Below are 25247 nucleotides of genomic sequence, written 5' to 3'. Positions count from 1 at the left end.
GAAAAACATTCCCATACCATTATACACCACTGGTCCACTCATGTTCAGTGGTCGCCTGAATATCATATACCATCACTAGAGAAGACAGTGAATTTAGATTCATCACTCCATAACACCTTGTATCATTTTTGTTCAGTCCAAGTGACATGTTCGTGACAAGTCTAATCTCAACTTTATGTTTTTTGCAGAGATGAGTGGTTTCTTTGCTGGTCATCTCCCATGTAAGCCAAAACTAGTCAAACATCTTCATACAGTGCTTAAGCTTATATCTGGGTTAACCACTTCACATTTAATATATGAAGCAGTCAAACAAGGGTTGGCTGCACTCGTACACCTGATCAAACGATCCAACTCTGATGTTGTTTTTCATGGTCTACCTGACTTTTTGGCAGAAACAATGGTCACATATATTTGAAAACATTCATCATTTTTGCAACAACAGTTTTATGCACATTAAAGATTTTACCAATTTCAGTAAAGGTCTATTTTTCCTTCAAACACATATCTACCATTCTTTGATATCATTTGATAATTGTATTCCTCCAGACAACTTAGTTGATTCAATGGAACATAGATGTGATGCAGTGATCAGAAGCTCTGGTTATGTCACAAAAAACTAATATTTTGTCCTAAAAATACTGGACAAATCTGCATACTTCCTTTGGTAGCTCTACTTTTGTCACAGTGTAAAATATAAAAACTTTGTTTTTTCTTTTGTAAAATCAGATTTAAAATAAAATATGTTTGATTCAATTGAGTATTTTGACTCTTTTTTGTGCTCTTTTCAACTGTCACAATATCGATTATGTAGTAGTAGGTGGTAAACAAAATAGAGGTTGCATTTTTAAAACATATGTCAAGGGTAACTCTACTTTTGGCTACTAATGTATATGACAAATTAATTTGCAAAACTTGAAAACATTTCAGTAAATACAGTTTAGAAAATAGTATGAAATTACTATACCAAAAAAATTTTTAGTTATATTAATAAATCAGAGATAATGTTAGTTTTTGTTGGAGAGAGAGAGAGAGAGAGAGAGAAACAAAAACAGAAGAGCAATTAATAATGAAAATGAAACTATACTAAAAAAAATTAAATCTGAAAATGGTGTGAAATCAAAATATCTGATGTTTACAGAAAATTTATAAAGTTTTATAAAAATAAATTTTATGATAAAATTTAAACTTACTTCTTTTTTCATTTCTAAATTTTCTTTTCTTAAACTGCGTATTTCTGTTTGTTTCATTTCCATAACAGTTTTTAAACTCTCAACTTCTTTTTCTAAATCATTCTTTTTTGAAACTAACCACTGAAATTAGAAAACAAGACTTATTTTTAAATTAATTGTATATTTTATAAATTTAACTATTTTATGCAAAATTAGTTATTTAAAATAAATTTTTAAATACTAACTAATTTTTGTTAATAGTTAAATAATAATTTAACTAATCAAAAATAAAATTTTTGCAATCAATCAAAAATAACTGATTTCTAGAAAGAAACTATTTTGGATTTTTTCATTCAATTAAGTATATTAAAATTTATTATCATTTTAATATGTAACATTTTAATTTAATTTTCAGTATAGTAAATTTTTTTTAAAAAGATATTTTTTTTTTATTGTAAAACTAATAAATGGCTCAAATTGCTTCAAAGATTATTACAACTATTCGTATTGGATAAAACTTGAACTTTATATCTTCAAATAAAATAATTTCCCAAAACAAACTGATTACCATGAATATTTTCAAATGTATGAAAAGGAAATTATGGAAAAAAGTTTTGATAAATTGTGTTCTACATATTTTCTTTAAATAATAGAAAAACTAATTCATTAATTAACATAACTGAAATTATTGAATAAAATATTTATGATGTTGAAACTAATAAATCATTTTTCAAACATTCTTTATGAATGTATATGAAACGTCATAGCAAAAATATGAATTCTTCCCATTTCAGTGACTTTATAAACAAGAACATAGTACTTTAAAGCCAAAACTAGTTTCATGTATTTTAGGCATATTTCAAAGTTCTATAGTATTTTTCTTTCAATTTATAAAAATCTTCGTTAATGTAGAAGAAAAAATAAACATTTGAGAACTCTGTTTTGCTGTCTCAGAAGTTGAATAATCATTAGATTATTATGAATAATTATATTTTATTGCTAACATCCCAAAGCCCGATATTTTAATAATAAGCCAAATGATTGTCAGATTAAATTCTTTTCTTTCAGAATATTCCAAATTCTAAATTATTCTAGGATATTCTGGAAGAAAAGAATATAATCCAGCAATTATTTAAAGAATTTAATTTAATTATTAAATTTATTAAGAGATGGTACCTAACACCTTCCTCTAGTACCAAATTACTTAGGGTTTAATTATTAATAATAGCAATAAAGTAGTACAATTTAATCTGACAAATTTCACTTATATTTAATTGCTAATGCTATTTTTCTTTATTTCTGTTATCTTAAGTTTTGAGAACTAATTCTGTTAAATCTCAAGACTTCCCAGAGAGACATCAAATTGCATAAATCAAGTCAATGATAAATGAAAATAGTATTCCACAAAATATAAAAATTATGATTACTGGTTTTAATTTGTAAACTATTCATGAATTCACTCATTTCAGTGTGATACTGCAAAGTTTACAAAATTTATAAAATTTTATATTAAATTAACATACCATCACTAATACATATTTTGTATGTACTGTACTAATGAGAGTACATACAAAAAGATATAAAGTTAACAAGATATGTTTTAATTGATATGATCAGCTACAGGTGTTTACAGATTTTGCTATAGTTGAATTATAGGTTGTTAGAACATTAATTAAAAATTCTCTTTATTAAGGTTAATTAAAAATAATTTTTTAAGCCTCATATTTTTGTAAATTTAGTAATTATAATTTCTATAACTGATATTTATAGAAAGACTAATACTGGAAAGTAGTTATCAATAGCTTCAATAAAGATTTTTTTTTTAAGTACTATGGTGGAAAAAAATTTTTTCCTCTTTTAATTCAATGAATTTTTAAACCTTAATTTATCAAATATAGCTTGCAATAGTTTATAAAGATTTGAATTATGAAATTTGCATTTATTTTGAATTCAATAAATATATAATTAACATTCCATAAAACTAATTGCTTGAGACAAATGTAAACTAGATATTCTGTTAATTTGTAATAAAAAGTTTGGCTAGATGACAATGAATTTATTTCCTTTTGTTTTGAAATTCAATTTTAATTTTTTTTATTTTACTCTTATTTTTTTCATAGATTTAAATATACAACTGTGAATAAATATATACTTAAAATAATGTTCATTGCATATCAACACTACTTAACTGATTGTTGTGACAAACAGAACAATTGATTAGTAATGTAAACTTAAATATATATTTTTTTTAAGATGATGGATGCATGATAACAAATCCCACATTACATGGAAGTGCCAAAAATGATTGCAGTCATTAGGATAATTATGAAATATGCTACTTTTTGAGACAAAAATATTGAAAAATTAAACCTGTTTANCCCCCCGACTTAATTAAACTTATATATAATAAAATCTATTAATTAAAAAAATTTAAAAACTATCGGAGGTCGTTTTTGACATCAGAAACTAGCTTTAAATAACTTACCGAAGGAAAATTTGTGCACTACAACTTTAGAACGATGAATGAAATTTGATATCAAACTCCATTTAAAAAACAATTAAAAAGCAATTAAGCGTAAATAGCGCGTCATTAAAGGTAAATTAAAATCGCGATAAATTTTTTCGCACGGGAAAAAATTTTTGAAAAAATTTGGAGACTTAAAAAACATTCCAAAAATCCAAAAAAACCAAAAATTTTTAGTGGGTCCAAACGCCCGAGTTTTATGTAACGCTATGTAACTTGCCCGAGTTATCTCGGGCTTGGGGTTTAAGGTGTTTAAAAAAATTCTGTTAGCGAACCCTTTGTTAAATTTTTCGAATATCATCACTAGCTACATGTATACCGCATCCAATTCTATCTGGGCTGTTAGCCACCTGCCTGCTAGGTATTTGGCCATCTTTGTCGCCCAATTACGTGAATCATGAGTAGATTTATAACTTAGCCCAACTGATAAGAATTTACTGGTATGTTTTTATGATAGTTCTGTATAGTTGACAGGAGTTTAAAAAAATCCATTAAAATATTTGATATTTTTATTCTGCTCTCCGATTTTATACTACTCACGGATTTCAATGTTAAACCAGTGATATTACGATTTCATATGTCCCATCTCTAAGGGGATGTAGAAAAAAACGTGTACAATTCTTGTATAATGTTAAAAAATTAACTTACTTTGACAACATCATTTACAACTAAATTTAATGAATGAGAGAGATACACCACATACAGAAAAAGCTCTAGAATTTATTTTCCTTAAATTTACGATTAATGTATCCGTTGTCATAAAAATTTGTCTTTCCACTTTTTTCCCAAGACTACAAATATTCAAGTACAAAGTAACTGGTTTCAACTTATTTCTACTTAAGAAGTAGTTAAATAACTAAGAGATTAGGGAATTAGGGACATAAATAAAATCCTGTGAAAGAGCCGAAATATTACTTAAAAGCTTAACCGAACCAATCTCTAGCCGAATACAGTGGGACTGAGTTCTTCGAAATATTAGATGTAATAAAGACAGACATTTTTCCAGTTGAACAAGAGTGACCGAAAAGTTGTAAATTTTGAAAATTTCCGTGGGCAACACCTGGTCTTAAAACGAATTAGTAAGAAAACAAACGACAGACAATCTATTAAGTTTAACATATTTAGATTTTTACAGCTATGGTGAGAAACGTTTAAAATTTACAACAGCCATGTCGTGTCCTTTGAGGTATATTAGTGATGAAACAAAAGAGGCATTTGAAATTGACCGGTATCGGCACTTTCGGGATTTGGCAGCCCGCGTGCATGTACACACCTCACACCTAGCAGGACCGTCTCTGATTCCTCTCGTAGGGAGCTATTTGACTAAGTGGTTAAGATTTAAAGAGTAAAGAATATTTTATGTTATTTTTATGTACGTTTCATTACAAAGCTATATTTAATTATAATTTTCTTTAAAAGTATATTCATACAATTGAAGAATGTTTTGTACCAGGTATGTATATCCACCACATTTTTTATTTCTAATTTTAGCACTTATATCGTGGCAAGTGATTCGGAATGTAATTGCGATATTGAAAATTTATTTTTAAAAAGTTTTGGCTCAAGATCATATAATGAAACAGAAAACATTAAAAGAGAAAGGCCAATATCTAAGTTAAATATAAATACTTCAATAAAAAGTTTGTTTGACATTTTCACGATAAAATGGCTCTGTGTATGCATAAAAATGCAAAAATTGTTTTGTTGGCTTGCCTACTATTTTCAAATGAAATTAGTGTGTGGAATAATTTGCAACAACCCTGTTGCGTCTTTTGAAGTATACTAGTGATGCGACAAAAGAGGCATTTGACATTGATCAGTATCAGCACCCACGAGATTTGGCAGTCAGCATGCCGTGCAACCTATTCTGATTCCATCCATTAGCCACATGTAGGGAGGAGCTATTTGACTAAGTGGATTGTTTTAAGATTTTAAAAAAAATAATATTTTATGTTATTTTTATGTATGTTTCTTTACAAAGCTATATTTAATTATAATTTTCTTTAAAAGTATATTCATACAATTGAAGAATATTTTGTACCAGGTATGTACCGTACATTCACCGCACATTTTACCAAGTAAGTTTTTATTATTTTATTTTTAATTGTAGCCCTTGTGGCTAGCCATTCAGAATGTAATTGTGATATGAAAATACATTTAGAAGTCTACGGTTTTTACTGGCTTATCGAACAAACGAATAGGAATGGAGCCTAGACCATCACGCACAATTAACTGATTGCTCCTGGAAGTCTGCTTCTTACAGAAAAACAGCTTCCCTATCATCAAATGTCACGGCACGTCACTGCATTTTGAAACAATTCTATTTGTGTTATCTACACCCACTAACAATTCTTTTAAAATAGAATCATTTAGCCATGCATTTCTAAATTTTTGGTATGTTTGAAACTATTTGTTTTTATTCTTAAATAAATTTATACCAAAATTTAAAACAAGATTTCTAAATTTAAAAATTAGGTTAAGAATTTAGAAACTGAATATCCAGAAACTGCTATTATCAGTTGTAATTCTCAGTCTTACTCAGTGTAATTCAAGAAAATTGTAACCTAGCCTTCAAATGTGTACATTAAAACATCTGTGCAAAAAAAATATACACAATTTGATTCCAACAGAACATTCACCAACTTTATCAAATCACTAGAAAATGTACTAATTCACTAGATCTTTATTTTACCCATTAAATGAGATTTCCATTTTACCAGATTCGTTGAAAAATCTATTAAGCTGTTGACTCTGCTTATTTAATCATTATCTTTTAACATATAGATTTCCTTGATTGGAAAAAATGTGCCCAGAATTTGAAGAACATGCAGAAAACATACAATGGATGCCAAGCACACTGGTTGAAAGTCAAATGGTTGAAATACCAAAAAGTAATCCAAACACTATCTCCTTTATATGGTCATATTTAAATACAACTATAATGAATTCAAAAAACTTATGTTCAGATTGGTCCAGTAAGAAGGAAGAACAGGTCCCATGAATGATGCCTACTACAAAAACTTTCCAGTAAATATGAAAAATATAAAGCTCCAATGGAATCATGCTATATACAGTAATACCAGTGCAACATCATGATTATTATGAAAAAACTGCCTCATATCAGTGCACCTGCTAATCAGGTCTTTTCAAATAGTGATGATGCTCTTTCTGAGTATGCATATTAAATAGGGATTTTATGAACATGAATATCCATCCCCTTGCTATATAAGCAATTTAATCAAGCAAATTTAACATGTACAGTACACGTCACTGATTTCATAACAAACCTCATGGAAAAAGAACAGTTTTTTGACAATTTGTGAAAATATCTAAATTTAATTAAAGTATCTTTTTTCAAAGAACTCCTCAATTATAGTAATTTCAGATTACTATTTGTAAATAAAAATTCTGAATTTTGATGGCTTGATCTGTCTTAGTAGCCTCTAATGCATGTTTCTTCTCCCAGACTATCCTTTCTTCTGATGCCTGATGCTCCTCATTTTCTGTTGATTTTTCTGCATCAGTAAATCTCTCAAATAGATACATTCACCCTTTCTATTTGTCATAACAGCTCCTCCTTGGGAAAACAAAAGGACAAATATGCTGTTTGCTTCAATAAAATAAATACGTAATTACCGAAAAAACCAGCAATAATTCACTTCCAAACAAACGTTTTCTACCGTTTTCAACAGTCATCATCAGGTTCAATTCCAAGAGTTCAAAAAATTGAATGTTGAAGTTATGTGCATGCCCGATGTAGAACCTTTAACAAAATTAGTCCTGTAAGTGGTTTCCTGTTTAAAAAATTCCGATGTTTATATAAAATATGTAGGCGCACATGATGTATATCTATTATACGTCAAAATACACCCTCCACGCAATTGCCAATGAGTCTGTTTCCTTGAAATTGATGGCTGTTCCCGTCTTGAACGCTTTAAATATTTCTAGCTGTTCAAGATATTTCAAGCTGGCCTGGTGCTCACACCATTGTATTAATCGTGCATTAACATAGTCCACCCTGACATCATCATCTAGGGCGAAAGAAGCCAATGCCGTAGTGGAAAGGCATTTTTGTATTGAGTATTTGTGTTCCTTGATCCTTGTTTTAAGGCAGTGTGCGGTAGCACCAATATATTCGCCCAGACGATTCACCCTATGATCATAAATAGGGATAGAATGTATTCCTGGGATACAATTCCACTCAAATCAGTCCTTGTCATTTCTTAAATAAGAGAAAATGGTCGGCGATCTCCTGTAAGCGATCCTTTCACTTGTATAATGGGCTATTTGTTTGTAGGTGTTGTGAAGGATCCTGTTGTAAGTAATAGGAACAAAGGACAGGCTTTCTGGAAGTGCCGCAGGTTTTTCATGGCGTGCTACTAGCTCATTAATTAGGCGTGTAGGGTAACCATGCAGCCTAGCTACACTTGAAATAGATTCCAGCTCCATTTTTCTATCCTCTGCTCTCGAACAATGAGTGAAAGCCCTTCTTATTAGGGTCTTAAAAGCAGAGACCTTGTAACCAAAAGGATCATGTGATTTGGCATGTATGTAAAATATTCTTTACTTTTTAAATCTTAAAACAATGTACTTAGTCAAATAGCTCCCTATGAGTGGCTAATGGATGGAATTGAAGACAGTTGCAGAGCATGCATACACGTGAACTGCCAAATTCCTAGGGTGCCGATACCGGTCAATGTCAAATACTGTACATCTTTTGTCGCATCACTAGTATATCTCAAAGGACGCGACAGGGCTGTTGTAGATTTTAAACGTTTCTCACCATAGCTGTAAAAATCTAAATATGTTAAACTTAATAGCAGGGCTGTGGAGTCGCGTAAAAATCTACCGACTTCGACTCTTCCTTACCATCCGACTCTGACTCCGTTTCATATACCTAACAAGTTGGTAAGTAAAAAGGGAGTCAGAGTCTGCGGATTTTTTGACGACTCCGACTCCGGCCAAAACACCAAAACTCCATGACTCCGACTCCGACTCCACAGCCTGCTTAATAGTCATTTGTTTTCTAACTAATTCGTTTTAGGACCAGGTGTTCACAGAAATTTCCAAAATTTACTTTTCAGTCACTCTCATTGAACTGGAAAAATTTCTGTCTTTATTACATCTAATATTATGAAGAAATCAGTCCACACTGTACTAGGTTAAGCTTCTGTTTAAGTAAAATTCCAGTTCTTTCAGCAGGGTTTTATTTGTGACCCCAATTCCCCAATCGCTTAATTATTTAACTACTTCTTAAGTAGAAATAAGTCAAAACCAGTTACTTTGTACTTGAATATTTGTAGTTTTGGGAAAAAGTGGAAAGACAAATTTTTACCCAAACCCAAATACCACGAGCAGGTGTTGGAGCTTGCCCATCTTATGTGTTACACCTCATTCTTCACCTTCAACCAGCGAGTCTATCTACAGGAAAGGGGAGTTCCTATGGGTAGCCACCTCTCTGGAGACCTCTGCGAATTAAATGTGAGAAAATTGGATAGCCAAGTGTTACAGTCCTTCGATGCAGAAATCATTCTTTATACGTGCTATGTAGATGATATTTTTATCATTTGGAAATCCAAGCGGATCTAAACACCATACTGCAGATAGTGAATAACAACCCTTTTGGACTTAAGCTTAGGTTAGACCAGCAGGATGACAAGATGGACCATTTTTTGGACCTCAATATCTTCTTGAATCTTGGCTGCATAACTACAAATGTGTTCCATAAGCCTAATCTTCAATCTTTCTTTATCCCCGCAACCTCAAATGACCCCTTTACTTATAAAATGCCCGCTTCAGGGCTCTAATCCGCAGAGCTTTTACCCATTGCTCTAGCATTAAGGATGTGCTACGAGAAATCCAACGCATCAAGCACCTCGCCACAGCCCACGGTTTCAACAGTAAGTTTATTGATAGGCTTGCGCAAAAAATTCATAGATTAGATTTATAGATTCAAACTAAATAGACCAACCCACCCTCTCCGTGTGCAACCGTTAGTGTTTTTTTGTGTCGCGTTTATTTTCCAATTCTGCTTCCCAATCGTAGCCCCTTTCCCATCTACAATTGTTCACACACCTCTTCTTACTGTATCGTTAGCTATTTACAGCGTCAACTATGACGTCACTCCCCATTAACCTCCTATCGTGATAGTGCATCTTCTTTACGTACCACACTTACTTTACAATTTATTCCCCAACTGTAGCGAGTATCCCATCATGAACTATCTGCACACCTTTCTTTTTTACCAAATGAAAGAATTTTTCGCCCTCGGTATCGTCTATACCTATCATCAACGATGACGTCACTGGTAAGACGATACCTAGGTAAACATTGGCAGCGTTGAAACTTCTACCAACCGATGCTCTAACAGATCACAGTGTACCTGAAGAAGGCTTATTAAGAAGGCCGAAAACGTTTGTACTCGTGTATAAATGGCTAGAAACAAGTGAGAAAGGTTTTGTATTGATCATCTTAAAATAGTTCTAGCTACAAATGCATAGAAGTAAAAATATATTAGATTCATTTGTAATATTTTAACTGTACTATATATAGAGTATGTTAAAATATATATATTCAAAATTTGTTCACTTTTCTTTTGTTTTAAATTATTTTGTTTAATAAAAGTTATACAAAATATTATTAGCTTTTCATATTTTTTAAAAAAAGATTTAGAAAGAAATTTTAAAAGATTTGAAAAAGTTTCTTTTGAAGAATGCATATAAAAATTAAAGATCTAAAAAATTATACATTACTATAGTTTATATTTTAAATTATTGTTTTATATGTTACAGTTTATTAAAGAACTTAACTTTATATATGTATTAGTGTCAAAAATAACAATATATTAATCATGAAAATAAAATAGTTATGACATAATCATCAATATCAATCATCAATCAATATATATTATAAAAGTAAGTGTACAATGTGTGTGCTGCTAAAACTCAAAAACGAGTCCCGTACGATTAAGGGAGTTATATGGTGTGGTAGCCCTCTATCCCCCATCCATGAAGAAGGTTCCAGTTTTTATTTAAAAGGGCGTGCTGTTGAAGATATAAGGGCTGGAAGTTAAGGCTTATACTGAAGAACTCGGCTTCTATTGTACTATTTTTAGATGCGATTTTTTTGTGTTTTTGACTGCATTTTAATAGGCTATAACATTTAGTAGGGTACCATGAGGAATGAAAGAAGTGTACTCCTTAACAATGGAAGTATTAAGAATGGAAGTGTTAAAAATGGAAGTGTTGAGTAACAATGGAAGTGTTAAGAGAAAGCGGCGTGCAAGATTTACAGGCGCAGATGTGGTTTTTTGCGTTTTTGCAGGAAATCGAACATACTTTTAGACCCATGTAAAAATTTTCTAATTAGTCTGGAAATGGGGGACCTAATTCTAGCATTCTGTGAAAATCGTTACTTTTTGCCCGAGCAATGCCGGGCTCATCTGCTATTTTTCTATAAATGCGATATTTACGAGAACATACTTCCCATGTAATTTTTTCCATCTGCTGCAAAAATATAAACACTATTATCGCAATTATTATAGCACTTTTACAAGATTTCTTTTATTTAAACAAGTCATATGAAGTCTTTCGAACTTTAAGGCTAGGAATTTCGATCACGTGCGGGGTATCACAACCTCTCTAACAAGGATCACTTTTCAAATATAAAATAATCAAATTGTTTATATTGATTTGTTTTAATTTTATTATATTGTAGTGTTTTATTTTTATAACTACAAAGGTTATCTTAGGTAAGAGTTTATCACACTGAGTGACCAATATACAGATTTTAAAAATTTTTTATTCCTCTACTGTACACAATTTAAAGAATTTTTAAAATGTGTTAGATTGGTCACTTGGTGTGATAAACCCTTACCTAAGATAACCTTTGTAGTTATATAAATCAAATACTGTAATTTAATATAATAGAAGGGTTGGAAGTACAAAATAATCTATTAGATTATTTCATACTTTTCTAATCTTCTAATCTTAATTTTTGGTGTAGTTATTTTTTTGCCTGAGCAATGCCTGGTTCATCTGCTTGTGAATTATAAAACACAATGATTTTTATTGAATTTTTTAGGGTATAGACCATCATGATTTTCTTTCTGGTCAGCATAACTGGTATGTTACTTCTCATGCTCGTCCTACTTATTGCAATGTGTGCCATGAAGCATTATCAGGAGTGACATCTCATGGATTATCTTGTGAAGGTAATAATGTGTAATAAATAAATCAAATTTTTTCAATAATATATCAAAAATATTTCAAATTTCAATAATATATTTTAGTAAATACATTGAAAATTAAAATTGTAATATAGTAATGTGTTAAATAAGATTGCATTAATTATAATTAAAATACACAAAAGAGTAACAAACTGTAATATATAAAAAATATATAATTTTATTAAAATAATTTGATATTTTGACTGTAAGTATAATAATTGAAAATGTTTACAGTCAAACTGAAAGTGCATGATGTTAAAAAATGAAAATGCAGAGATTTTCATAATCAATCTAGCAATAAACATTTTGCATATCCTATTAAAAGAAAGGGCATAGATGTTGGATTTGCATTGTTTTTAATGAAATAAATTAGATGGAAAATTTGGATTCAATTTGAATTCATTTAATCCAAATTTTGATTCATTGCTCAAATTATCCTATTTCAAGATAAAATAAGACATTATTATTTATCTCTTAGCAAATTATAATTTTTCATTTGCAGTATGAATTATTTCTCTAATGGATTTCTTTCTAACAATTTTATCATGAAAATTTTATTCATTCAAGTTTTTGTATATTATTTCAATGCTAATGTTTAGTTTAAGTTTTTCTGTAATTTATTTTGTTGTAAATGGTTTTACTTTAATCTGATGAAAAAGTTATTGTTATAAGTTACATTTCTGTTCTCTTATCTGTTATATTTGTCTAGTTCAAATTCCAACTTCATCATAATTTTCACTTTTAATGATTGTCTTTCATACAGTTTTTGATCTTTTAAATATTTTTTCATTTTTCTAATGTTTAAATTTTAATTATTATTGATTTATTTGCAAGTTTTAATATTTAAAATGGTTGATAACAATATCATTTAATAAAGTATAGTATCAAAAGATTGAAAAAATAATATTGGACTTCACACAGAATATTGGATAAGTAAAATTGAGAAAATTATCATCTAGGCGTTAACAGTTGAAAGCTCTAGTTGTTTGTAGCAGTAGCTGTAGGTTGTTAACGCCTAGATGATAATTTTCTCAACTTTACTTATCAAAAGATCACAGTATATTTTTATTATTTATTATTATTTTTTTTTTTTATTTTTATTGAGGTACTTTTGACAGTTGATGGTGTTGATGTGAATTAAAGCATATCTTTCTGATTTGAGTTAGGTGCTAAGTTTAAGATGGCAAGATGGCAAATACAAGTATTTCTAACGATAATACTTTCATTTCTACTGATAACAGCCAGTGTAGAACAAAATCTGGATCCTCTCTCTTATTCTCCATTGAAAAGAGGACAGTCACCTTTAACAAGAAGTAGCACTGCAGTTAAAGTGACTAAGTCAGCAATTTAGAAACAATGCTTTGTATGCCATCTGGTATTTTCTCTGGTATGGAGAAAAGGGAGAAAGTTTGTGAGGAAGAGAAAGAGATGAATTTTGAAGCCATGTTAGAAGCTTCTGTTGATCTTATGGAAAGTGAAGACCGTTCAACTGAAGTTTTCTTGCATCACATGACTAAGTTAATACAAATATCACACTGAACAACTATTGGAAATTAAATCAGAGATCAGTTTAATTCATCAAGATATCAAAGAACTCAAAGCCAATATTGGTATACTAGAACAGAAAGATAAAATAAATTAGAAACGTCATTACCAGATATTGCTAGATGATTGGAACTACAACAGTACATTGCAAATAATTTATTAAATCTATCTAATCAACATAACTTTATAATATTTGGTTATCCTATGACAGATAATGTGGATATCATAGAAGCTCTCTTAACTTTGTTCAGATATTCTTTGAAACTTGAGATGAATGATGAAGAAATAACTAGATTAAATTTTATAAGAAAGGTAGACCCTTCTATTTTTAAAATAGAGTTAAGTTCCATACCAAGAAAAAACCAAATATTGTCATCTTTTTATAATTATAAAAAAGGGACTGATGATCAGTTTTTCAAGAACCTATGAATGAGTTATGATTTGACTCAAGAAATGAGAATGAAGGACAAAAATTTTTATTTTTTGTATAGAGGCAAAAAAGAAAGGGTTAAAGGTGATGGTAAACCTTCTATTATTTGGTTAAAGGAATGATTTTATAATTTATAAAACAAGAAATTTACATATAGCTGTACTAATGATGGTCTTCTTGATGCTAAATTGTTTTTAGATATAGAAATCACTTAAATAATTTATTTCGTTTGGCCAAAGATATGGTTAACCAGAGTAGAATAGTTGTCTTGGACTGTTTGGACATTCCATTAAATAATTAATCTAATGTTAAAGTTATCTGTTGGAATATGCAGGGTGCAAGAAATAAGATTTTTTCAACTTTTTTAAAAAACAATTTTAATAGAATATCATATACTTGGTTTATAAGAAATATGGATAATGAAATATACTGAAATGGAGATTGTGCTCCTGCAAAGTTTATATAATTATATTTTGGTCCAAGTAACTAAAAAACCTGGTAGAGGTAGACGTGGCATGTTACTATTAAGAAGAAAAACTTTGGGAGAAATTGTTTACTATCATTGATGTTGGTTTTTGATATTTGATATGGTCAAACTTCACAGAAGTAATTTTAAGATGTTTCCAAATAGTTATCTGTCAATAGCTGTGAACTTTATACTGCCATACGAAATTATTCTGAATTCTTTTGATGAATTGGAGAAGATTATGAAGAACTTGTTACATTTTACTTCTTGGTTAATAATTGGCAATTTTAATGCTAAAATAGGAAATGAATGTGACACAAATTATTACAGGAATAACTCAGCTGTCTACAACAAAAGAATGAGTCATGGCTCTGGAACTAATAATAAAGGAAGATTATTGTTAAATTTCATTTAAAATTATAACCTGTTTATCTTACACAGGCACTTTGTTGGAGATTTCCAGGGTTGTTATACCCACATCTTCCATAAGGGAGTTTTGGTAATTGACTATGTTATATATTTAGAATTTTTGTTGGACTACTATATTAAATTTGAGGTTTTTGAGGTCAATGTGACTGATATTTTCCATTTCAGCTGACAGTAGGATGGTGCTTAAATAATCATTCTTTGATGGAAAATCAAGGAAAAGTGTACAGTCAATTATGAAGAAATATAAATATGATAATACTACCTTTGAACAAAAGATTGATGATAAAATAAGATAAATTCAGAATGTAGCATTAATAGAAGGCCCTGATTTCATTTATAGTAAAATAAGTGAAATTTTTAGTTATTATATAATTAAAATGAATCCAAATAGAGTTAAATATTACTCAAAAGTAGCTCTAAATTTAGGCATGAATGGTCTGACTTAGATCAGAGGTGCCCAAAGTGTGGGCCGTGGCACCCTAGGGAGATGTGACCAGTGCTGGCCCGAGACAAGTTTTAGGATGGAGCGAGATCCTATTATGGTGCCCGGGGGTGGAACCCCGCCCACGCACTCAACCCACGCACGTCTCAACAGATAAGGCCATTCACATACTGACCACACGCTTGCAATTAAAATATCGAAAAGTGAAAAAAATATATTTTTTCCTTTACTTTTTTTACCACTGAGGCGCCCCCTAAGACTTAGCGCCTGGAGCGGCTACTCCGTTCGCCCTATGGTAGGGCCGGCTCTGGATGTGACTTCCTCACAGGGGTGCCATGTAATATTATAAAGTTTTCATAATTTTACTTTTATTTTCAATTCAATGTGATATGATGCAACATCTAGCAGACCTGATGCAAACCATTAACTCACTTAATGATAACTGTTTGCAAAAGCATCTACAAATGTTTACCAGATGGTGCTCTGCAATAATATTCTTAATTGTTTTAGAAGTTTGTCAAACTTTCTTGATGATACTTTGTGTTCATATATAAACAGCAGTCAGTTTCATGCGATTTCAGTGTTCAATTAGTTTTCAGAAATTGTATCAAATCATGTGACTACTTTACTAGAAAGTTAAAAGAGTTAAATCAAGAAAATTGCAGTAGTTTTTATAAGCAGGAATCAATACAAAGCAATGCTTTGCTAGCATCTTACAAGGTGGCACATATAATCACAAAATGTAAGAAACCTCATACCATCGCAGAAGAACTCATTCTACCGGCTGCTATAGATATGGTGAATATTATGATCGGCAAGTCTGCTGGGAAGCAACTTTCAAAAGTGCCTTTGTCCAATAATACCATCAGTCACAGAATACAGCACATAGCGGAGGACATCAATGATCAGTTAATTGAGAAAATAAAAGGAAAGGAATTTGGGTTGCAGCTGGAAGAAGCCACATATAATAATAATGATGCTCACTTGATTTGCTATGTACGGTTTATAGATAGTAATAACATTGTAGAAGACCTTTTCTTTTGTAAAAGTATCACTATTGGTGCTAAAGCTCAAGACTTGTTCAAGACTTTTGATACTTTTATATCCGAAAATAATTAAGAATGCATTGATATCTGTAATGATGGTGATCATTCTGTGCTCATCCAGCTGTTATGGAAGATTGCAAGAACTTGAATGAAGCAAAGCCCCTGATGTACTGTGGACCCATTGCATTATTCACAGGGAAGCACTCACATCAAAATATCTGGGTTCTATATTGAATCAGGCTTTAGAATATGTACTGAATGTAGTAAACTTTATAAAAACTCGGTCATTGAAGGCAAGATTTTTCAATAAACTATGTGATGATATGGAATCAGAGAACACTTCTTTGCTGTACTACAGCACTTTGTGATGGCTCTCTTGTGGTAATGTTTTGTCTCATATGTTTGAACTGCAACAGGAAATTTAATATTTTTCTTAAAGAGGAAGATCCCAAGAATGTCAAAAATTTTTGAATGAAGAATTTTTGGTATAACTAGCATATTTATGTGATATTATTAAAAAGCTGAATGCTCTGTATCTCTCCCTGCAGGGAAACAATATTCACCATTTAAAGCCAATTGAGAAAATTTTAGCTTTCATTAAAAAAAATTAAAACAATGGAAAAGAAAAATAAATTAAGACAGAGGAAAAGAATATATCCCCTTGTTGCGACAGTTTTTGACCTCCAGTGGAGTTGATTTCTTTTGAGGTATGAAATCTATTTTTTAAAACCATTTATCACAGCTTACTGTGTATCACCTGGTTTGTGAAATATTTTGTAAATGATAATATTGATAAATTTGCATGGATTCAAGATTCATTTAATGCCAGTTCTCCACCTGAATTTACTGCTGCATAAAAAGAGAATCTTATTGAGTTGTCTTGTGACAATATGTTGAAAACAAAATTTAGCAGCATGAAATTAATTGCATTTTGGATACCAGTAAAAGATAAATATCCTCTTCTGAGTGGTAGAGCTCAGAGAATTTTAATTCCATGTGCAACTTCTTTTTTGTGTGAAGTTGGGTTTTTGGCTATCTCTGTGATAAAAAGTAAATATTGAATGAAAATCAATGTGGAGGAAAAAATGAGGGTGGCTGTGTTCAGTTTCATTCCAAGATTGGAGAAAATGTGCAGTGTTCAACAGGCTTTTCCATACCACTAATTATAATTAATTGAATTTGTTCAATTACATTTTAAATCTTTAATACATGTTTTATTTATTTTTAACTTAATGTCCTAACTCATTAAGTAAAAAAATTGTTGGCTATTTTGCAAGTTTTAATTGTTAGGATTTGACATAGAGCGCCTTGGATAAATCTGATTTAGCAAGGGCCCCGAGAATTGGAAAAGTTTGGGAACCACTGACTTAGACTGTTATGAAGCCAAAAGATTAAAAGAAAAAGCACTAATTGTATTTCATAAAAACAGATCAAGAAAGCTATGGATAGAATTTATTGCTTGCAAGAAAAGCTATACTAATCTAATAAAAACAAAAAAGAAAATTTATTTTAACTCATTGAATAAAAAGTTACAATCCAGCAAAAATACTTCTGGTTTTTTGGTCAATTGTTAAAAAATACTACCCAAGAAATATAGTGGAGAAAGATGATTTTATTGTTTTTAACCAGTGGTATGAATTTTTCATGGAGAGATCAAAGAAGATGCAGATTAATTCATATGAAATTGACTTGGAGGGTTTGGAAGAGGTGGAGGATCAGATGCTGAACCTGCCTATCCAGGGAGTGGAAATAGCGAAGATTATTGGTAATTTGAGAGAGAAAACAGCAGTGGGTCCTGACTTGATTCAGGTTAGTTTTTTAAAATGGCTGCCAAATGAAGCAATGGATCTTCTTGCTCTTAGTTTTAATTATATTTACGAAAGAGAAACTTTTTTGGATCTGTGGAAGTTTATCAGAGAAGATGGTTTTAAAGTGTGAAATCAGATAATTCACTCAATCCAATATGCAGATGAATAGAAAATCTTGTAATAGCATAGTAGAAAATCTCAGAGTACGCAAAAACATGGTGGTAATCTCGCAGAGTTAATAGTATTCCTGAAAAATACTGAAAAGCCCGCGTACATCTCAATCATGGATTTCTGTTCTTTATATCCATCAATTGAATTACCACCATGTTTTTGCGCACTCCGAGATTTTCTATTACAAAACGTCTATGCTCAGGAATTACACCAGCTGATTCTTGAAGTAGCACATTTGATTTGCTACAACTCAATTTTTCAATTTGGAGGAAACACGTATGCGCAGGGCAGAGGCGTACCTATGGGAAGTGCTGTCTCAGGCGACCTATGTGAACTGGTAATCAGACAGCTGGAAAATAAAATAATTCTGAGATTTAGCCACAACATCATATTGTACAAGCAATACATAGACGACATCATTATTTTATGGAGGCACAAACCTAACATTACCCTCTTTGTGAATAGGATGAATGACAATCCATATGGCCTTACCATAGAACTTGAGCAACATAGTGAATCCGAGGTACATTTTCTTGACTTGAGCATTGCATTTGGAGGAGACACCATATACACATCTGTCTACCGCAAATCTTGTCACCTCCCAACGTATATCCCAGCGAACTCCTGTGATCCGTTTAGATATAAAATGGTGGCATTTAGAGCACTGGTTAAGAGGGCCTACACCCATTGCTCAACACAGGATACTTTAGTTCAAGAATTGAACTATTTGCATAACATCGCTAGTCAACATGGATTCAACATTATGGTCCATAAATTAGCACGATAATTCACCAGCGGCCTCCCACCTACTCCTCCACAGAACAGTGTAGAACAAGACCACCGACTTGTTCCTGTCACATACAACCCGTTACTAACATCCCTGTATCAAAAAATAGCTAAAAAACAAGGAGTACGCTTAGCATACAGAAGATGCCCGTTTATGTTTAAGCTTCTACACAATGAAAAAGATAAACCTAACGAGTATAAGCTACCAGGAGTATACGCTGTCCCACTCACGGACCATAGATTTGAGAGGAAACTGGTCTACATTGGCNAAACCCTAATAGCGTGCAACTGAACATTATCTTGTTGGAAAATGGCTGTTTGCAGAATTGCCATGAAAAGCAACACACAAGGCTGCAGTGGTATGCAGGATTTCCTAAACATATAATTGTACTTTCAATGTATTTTGGACCATTACTAGGAGTAATTGACTGTCACAAGCGATGGCTTCCCAAACAGAACCAGGACACAGAACCAGGCTAAATGCTATATATTGCTAGTCCATGCTTCTCTGTCATCTCACCACTGTAAACAAAACCAATGATGTTGTGTTGCTAATGGCAGGATGCACAGTTGCTGCCATGCATGAAAATTTGCCATGTCTTTACCTTAATACTTATAGAATACATGCCTTGGGTTGTCCTTCCATTTCCATTCACAACTCTTATTATGTCTGATATAATATAATAGTTCTCCTTAATTATGAATTAAGCTTCTGAAGTTACTTAGTGTTGTTATCCTGTGAATATAATACTGTTACATCAGTTATATTTGCAATATAAAATTTATTTAGAATATATTTTTAAAGATTTTCATTTGACATTATCCTATGTATATTTTTGATTCTTATTTACTTTGTTTAGATATGTTGCTCTTTCTTGGTGCATGTCCCTAATGTAATTTCCATCTTTTCACTACTTTACTGATATCATGCTAAGCATGTTATTATTTTAAAATATTTTCTATTTCTATATAGTTTGTAAATTTAAAGTCCACAAGAAGTGTGCTATAAGGGCACCAAATAATTGTAAATGGACTACTCTGTCATCTGTTGGTAAAGATATAATTGAAGATGAAGATGGTGTAAGTATTAAATTGATGTTGATATGATAAAATAATGAAATAATCTGTTTTTTGAAAACTAGTAATTGCTATCATTTAACAATTATATTCTTATGCTGTTACTTTTCCCTTTTGTCATGATTTAAGTTATCATAATGAAAGAGCAAAACGGCTTAATGAACTTGAAAATCTCAATATTTAGTACTGATTTACTTGCTTTTCTTTGGTTTTGGCTGAGAAAATGTTAAACATATTAATTAAGATTTCATTAATTAATGTATTCATTAATTTTATACTATCCATGAATCTGTACTGTGTAACTTGTTGATATCATATCCAAAGATCCACTTTTGGAGAAGGCAGCTATGAAACACATGCTCATATCATATCAAGGCAGAATGAGGCAGTGTGATGACACTGCCTCATTCTGCCAAATGCTGTGGACTTTACTCTGCTGCTAATAATTATCATAATGTGTTTATGTACATGGCTGGCTCTTGCATGAAGTGGTATAAGCTCTGTCTTTGTAATATACAGGGACAATAAAGAACTATTTTTCATATTTGATGCAGACAGTTGCTGTGAGCATCATTTCCTGGGCAAGAGTATTACCATCTACACAATGCTGCTGTACTTGCTTACAAAATGATCACATCCTCAACAATCTTGTCAGAAAGATTCAAGATGCAGCACTCATTTAAGAGAGAACTCTTATTAATTGCAAGGGATCAGAGGACACTATGGTACTGTTGGCAATGAAAGGACCAATGCCATTGCTCGATCTGCAGCGTCCTCTACCCAAAATTTGTGTTTAATAAAATTCTCTCATTATATACGAAAGGCCAAATCAGGCAATAACTTTATCTTAATTGGCAGCAACATTGGGACTTGGTTGAGAATACATAAATTACCAAAGAATTCATCCTTAATGTCAACAAATTTATCAGCTTCTTATGAATTTACCTTTCACACAGATTCATTCAGTTTCTAACTAAACATGGTTCATTTTCTTCTTACTTATACAGATTTTGACAATCTACCAGTGGCCAAGTGTTGCCTATGCCATACTGTGGGTGGGATCAGGCATTACATCTTTGCTTGTCCCGTACTTGAAGACATTTGGCTGAATTCATTTCATAACTTCAATCTAGCAATGCTGTGTGGCCTTGCCCACTTTCTTATCTTCTGTCTCACAGAGACATTTATCATCTGCTCCTGGAACTCATAAACCTGTATATGCATAGAACAAATGTTTATTATATTAATAATTCTATTTAACATTCTCCTGGATTACCTTTTATCTACAAAGAATTTTCCATTGTGTTTTTCTTTCATCACTAGTACTTTCAGTTACATTCCTACCTTGTACATCAACAATCATGTCAAAAAGCAAATCTTCATTCTCTGGCAAGACAGCTGAGACCATGACACTACTGGTAAGCTCACCTATACCTTCATCCCCAAGGTTGACACTACTGCAACTCTTTGCCACTTTTACCCAAGTTTCACCCTCACTAACCTACTTACAGGACATGGCAACTTTAAGCAATACTTGCATAGATTCAACCTTGGGGACAATCCACAATGCAATTGTAGTATTCAGGAGGACCAAACACCACTTCACTTAGTTTTTCACTGCAATACGTACTACATTAGGGATAGTTTAATGAGAGCTGCTATTCTTGTAGGGTACAACTGTCCTAGCAACCCACACCAACTCATTCACATGCGTACAGTGTTCCATCATATACTCGCATTCATATCCCATAGTGGGGCTTTTGGGAGCACTCTCTCTGGGGGCATGGATGGCAATTAGCTTTCCCTTGCTTTGTTTCAACTGTCTGTATATAGCTGCCTTTCAACTTTGTATTTTAATTCTTATTTTTTATCTTCTTTTTTAGTCTAAATTCAATTAGTCCTAATTGTAAGTTAGATTAGGGACTCTTAGCTTGGTTTCCAGTTAGGTTATGATAGGTTAGGTTAAATTAGATTAAGGTTTGTTAGTTTTAGTCAAGTAGGTTAGTTTAGTTAGTGAGTAAGTTAACGTTTAAAAATAAATAAATAAATACATTAAAAAATATATTAAAAAAATAAAATAAATAAATAAATAAAAAGTTTGGGGTCTTGCTCGTTTGTCTCTGTTGGTCTGTTCATCTTGTCTAGTTTGTCATTGTGTTCATTTGCTTTTTGCGCTGTCTGTCTAGCTGTTAAGTAGTATCAAGATTCATGATCACATTCAGTTTTATTAGTATTAAGTAGATATAAGTCTTCCTACTAACAGCCACTTGGCACTAACTTCTACACTTAGCTATTCGTTGCAGCACTCAATTATTGGTGTTCACTACACTCACGTTTTTTTTAGACCCTTTAGGGGACTACAGCCTTGCAGCCTAAAAACTGCATGTCAGCATCAAACATAGAGGGTACTGTAGCCTTATATATGCCATTCAGAGGGATCCTACCTTTCTCTACTGTCTATCTCCTCTCCCTCCTTCTTCCCNAAGTCTTTAGTCACTAGTACTTTCAGTTACATTCCTACCTTGTACATCAACAATCATGTCAAAAAGCAAATCTTCATTCTCTGGCAAGACAGCTGAGACCATGACACTACTGGTAAGCTCACCTATACCTTCATCCCCAAGGTTGACACTACTGCAACTCTTTGCCACTTTTACCCAAGTTTCACCCTCACTAACCTACTTACAGGACATGGCAACTTTAAGCAATACTTGCATAGATTCAACCTTGGGGACAATCCACAATGCAATTGTAGTATTCAGGAGGACCAAACACCACTTCACTTAGTTTTTCACTGCAATACGTACTACATTAGGGATAGTTTAATGAGAGCTGCTATTCTTGTAGGGTACAACTGTCCTAGCAACCCACACCAACTCATTCACATGCGTACAGTGTTCCATCATATACTCGCATTCATATCCCATAGTGGGGCTTTTGGGAGCACTCTCTCTGGGGGCATGGATGGCAATTAGCTTTCCCTTGCTTTGTTTCAACTGTCTGTATATAGCTGCCTTTTAACTTTGTATTTTAATTCTTATTTTTTATCTTCTTTTTTAGTCTAAATTCAATTAGTCCTAATTGTAAGTTAGATTAGGGACTCTTAGCTTGGTTTCCAGTTAGGTTATGATAGGTTAGGTTAAATTAGATTAAGGTTTGTTAGTTTTAGTCAAGTAGGTTAGTTTAGTTAGTGAGTAAGTTAACGTTTAAAAATAAATAAATAAATACATTAAAAAATATATAAAAAAAATAAAATAAATAAATAAATAAAAAGTTTGGGGTCTTGCTCGTTTGTCTCTGTTGGTCTGTTCATCTTGTCTAGTTTGTCATTGTGTTCATTTGCTTTTTGCGCTGTCTGTCTAGCTGTTAAGTAGTATCAAGATTCATGATCACATTCAGTTTTATTAGTATTAAGTAGATATAAGTCTTCCTACTAACAGCCACTTGGCACTAACTTCTACACTTAGCTATTCGTTGCAGCACTCAATTATTGGTGTTCACTACACTCACGTTTTTTTTTAGACCCTTTAGGGGACTACAGCCTTGCAGCCTAAAAACTGCATGTCAGCATCAAACATACAGGGTACTGTAACCTTATATATGCCATTCAGAGGGATCCTACCTTTCTCTACTGTCTATCTCCTCTCCCTCCTTCTTCCCCTCTTCTTTCCTTTATCCTATTTTTTTGCCAGCTAAACACTTAGTGTATGGTCGATGTCTTTCTTGTATATATGTGTTTTTCTTTCATGTTGTATGTATATTTGTATATTGTACATTTATATTACATCACCTGTGAATCTTTGCTCTTTTGTTATCATTATTATTCTGTTCACTACCAGCATCATTATTCTTTGTATTACTTTGTTAAGTTGTTCATCTTGCATTTCTTTTATATTTCTGCCTGGTTATGCTTAGCTGTACCAGGAAGCTTAATAAAGATTTTTTATAAAATGAAAAAAAATGTATATCATTTAAATTTGTTAAATTAAAATTTTAGTTGTGATTAAACTGGTTATGTAACAGTTAAATTATGTAAAATATGATTGTCTTTATCTTCTAACTTGTATGCAAAATCTAATGTTAAGTTGTTTCAAATTATTAGTTAATGGTAAAAATGCAAATTTCAGCAATTTTATAATAAAAATATTACATAATACTATTTTATGTAATATTATATCAGTGCATACAAACATCAAATATTTATGCATTATCAATTTCAGCTAAAAAAAATGCAAATACCTTAATTTTTAATAATTTTTGTATTAAAATAGTAATAAAATGAACAAAGTGTGCAATTACTAAAATCTTTCTTTTCATTATTGTGTAGCTTATAATTATATATACAATGTTATGTTATTATTTATTATTGCAGAAAACACTAATATTTCTGATATCTTTAATGTTTTATTACAGAATATTACAATGCCACATCAGTGGTTAGAAGGCAATCTTCCTGTTAGTGCAAAGTGTGCTGTTTGTGACAAAACTTGTGGTAGTGTTTTGCGATTACAGGATTGGCGATGTCTGTGGTGTAGAGCAATGGTAAATTGTTTAAAATTTTAAAATAAAATTTTCTTTATTATTTATTTATATTTAAACAAAAACAGATATTAATGTCAGTAATATCTGTAGTATACTTGATGTTTGAAGAGTCACCTGGAGTTGAGACAAGTTTGGGGTGGAAGTATGGTCAAATGTTGGTATGATGATTGCCTTAACAAATATAAAATAAATAAGCAGTAAATAAAGTAATTTTTGCTAATATTTACAAAGAAAGTTACATATAGGCTCTTCAATATCCATTTGAAACACACATTTGAAAATCAGTTGCCTAGCTTTTATTTACTACAGGGAATTAACATATTCTAAAATTGACAGTCGGTTTCTAAATAGTTCTCTGAGTCATTGTATGGAAATGGGAATTACTAAAAATTTATCAGTTTTTTCAAGCAGATACCTGTTAAGGACTTATCCCGAAATAACTCGGGAAAGTTCCATAGCATTACATAAAACTCGAGCGTTTGGACCCTCTGAAAATTTTTTTTTTGGATTTTTGGATGTTTTTTAGGTCTCCAAATTTTTTCAAAAATTTTTACCCCCGCGAAAAAATTTTATCGCGATTTTAAT

At 31.6% G+C, this 25247-nt stretch overlaps 1 protein-coding gene across 1 annotated transcript in view; it reads left to right on the top strand.

Moving 5' to 3' along the window:
- The window catches only part of LOC111632390 (diacylglycerol kinase delta-like), a 127480-nt gene that overhangs the window by 77779 nt on the left and 24454 nt on the right, over positions 1–25247 (top strand). Inside the window, exons 6-8 of the mRNA XM_023376805.1 lie at positions 11776–11905; positions 20017–20123; positions 24534–24662. Of these exons, the coding sequence (XP_023232573.1) occupies positions 11776–11905; positions 20017–20123; positions 24534–24662 (366 nt within the window). The remainder of the gene's footprint in view (positions 1–11775; positions 11906–20016; positions 20124–24533; positions 24663–25247) is intronic.

Source organism: Centruroides sculpturatus, unplaced genomic scaffold (genome assembly GCF_000671375.1).
Source record: "Centruroides sculpturatus isolate CEXI.00-Female unplaced genomic scaffold, Cexi_2.0 scaffold715, whole genome shotgun sequence".
NCBI lineage: Eukaryota > Metazoa > Arthropoda > Arachnida > Scorpiones > Buthidae > Centruroides > Centruroides sculpturatus.
Note: the sequence above shows the minus strand (reverse complement) of the source record. Positions and strands in the feature narration are given on the sequence as shown.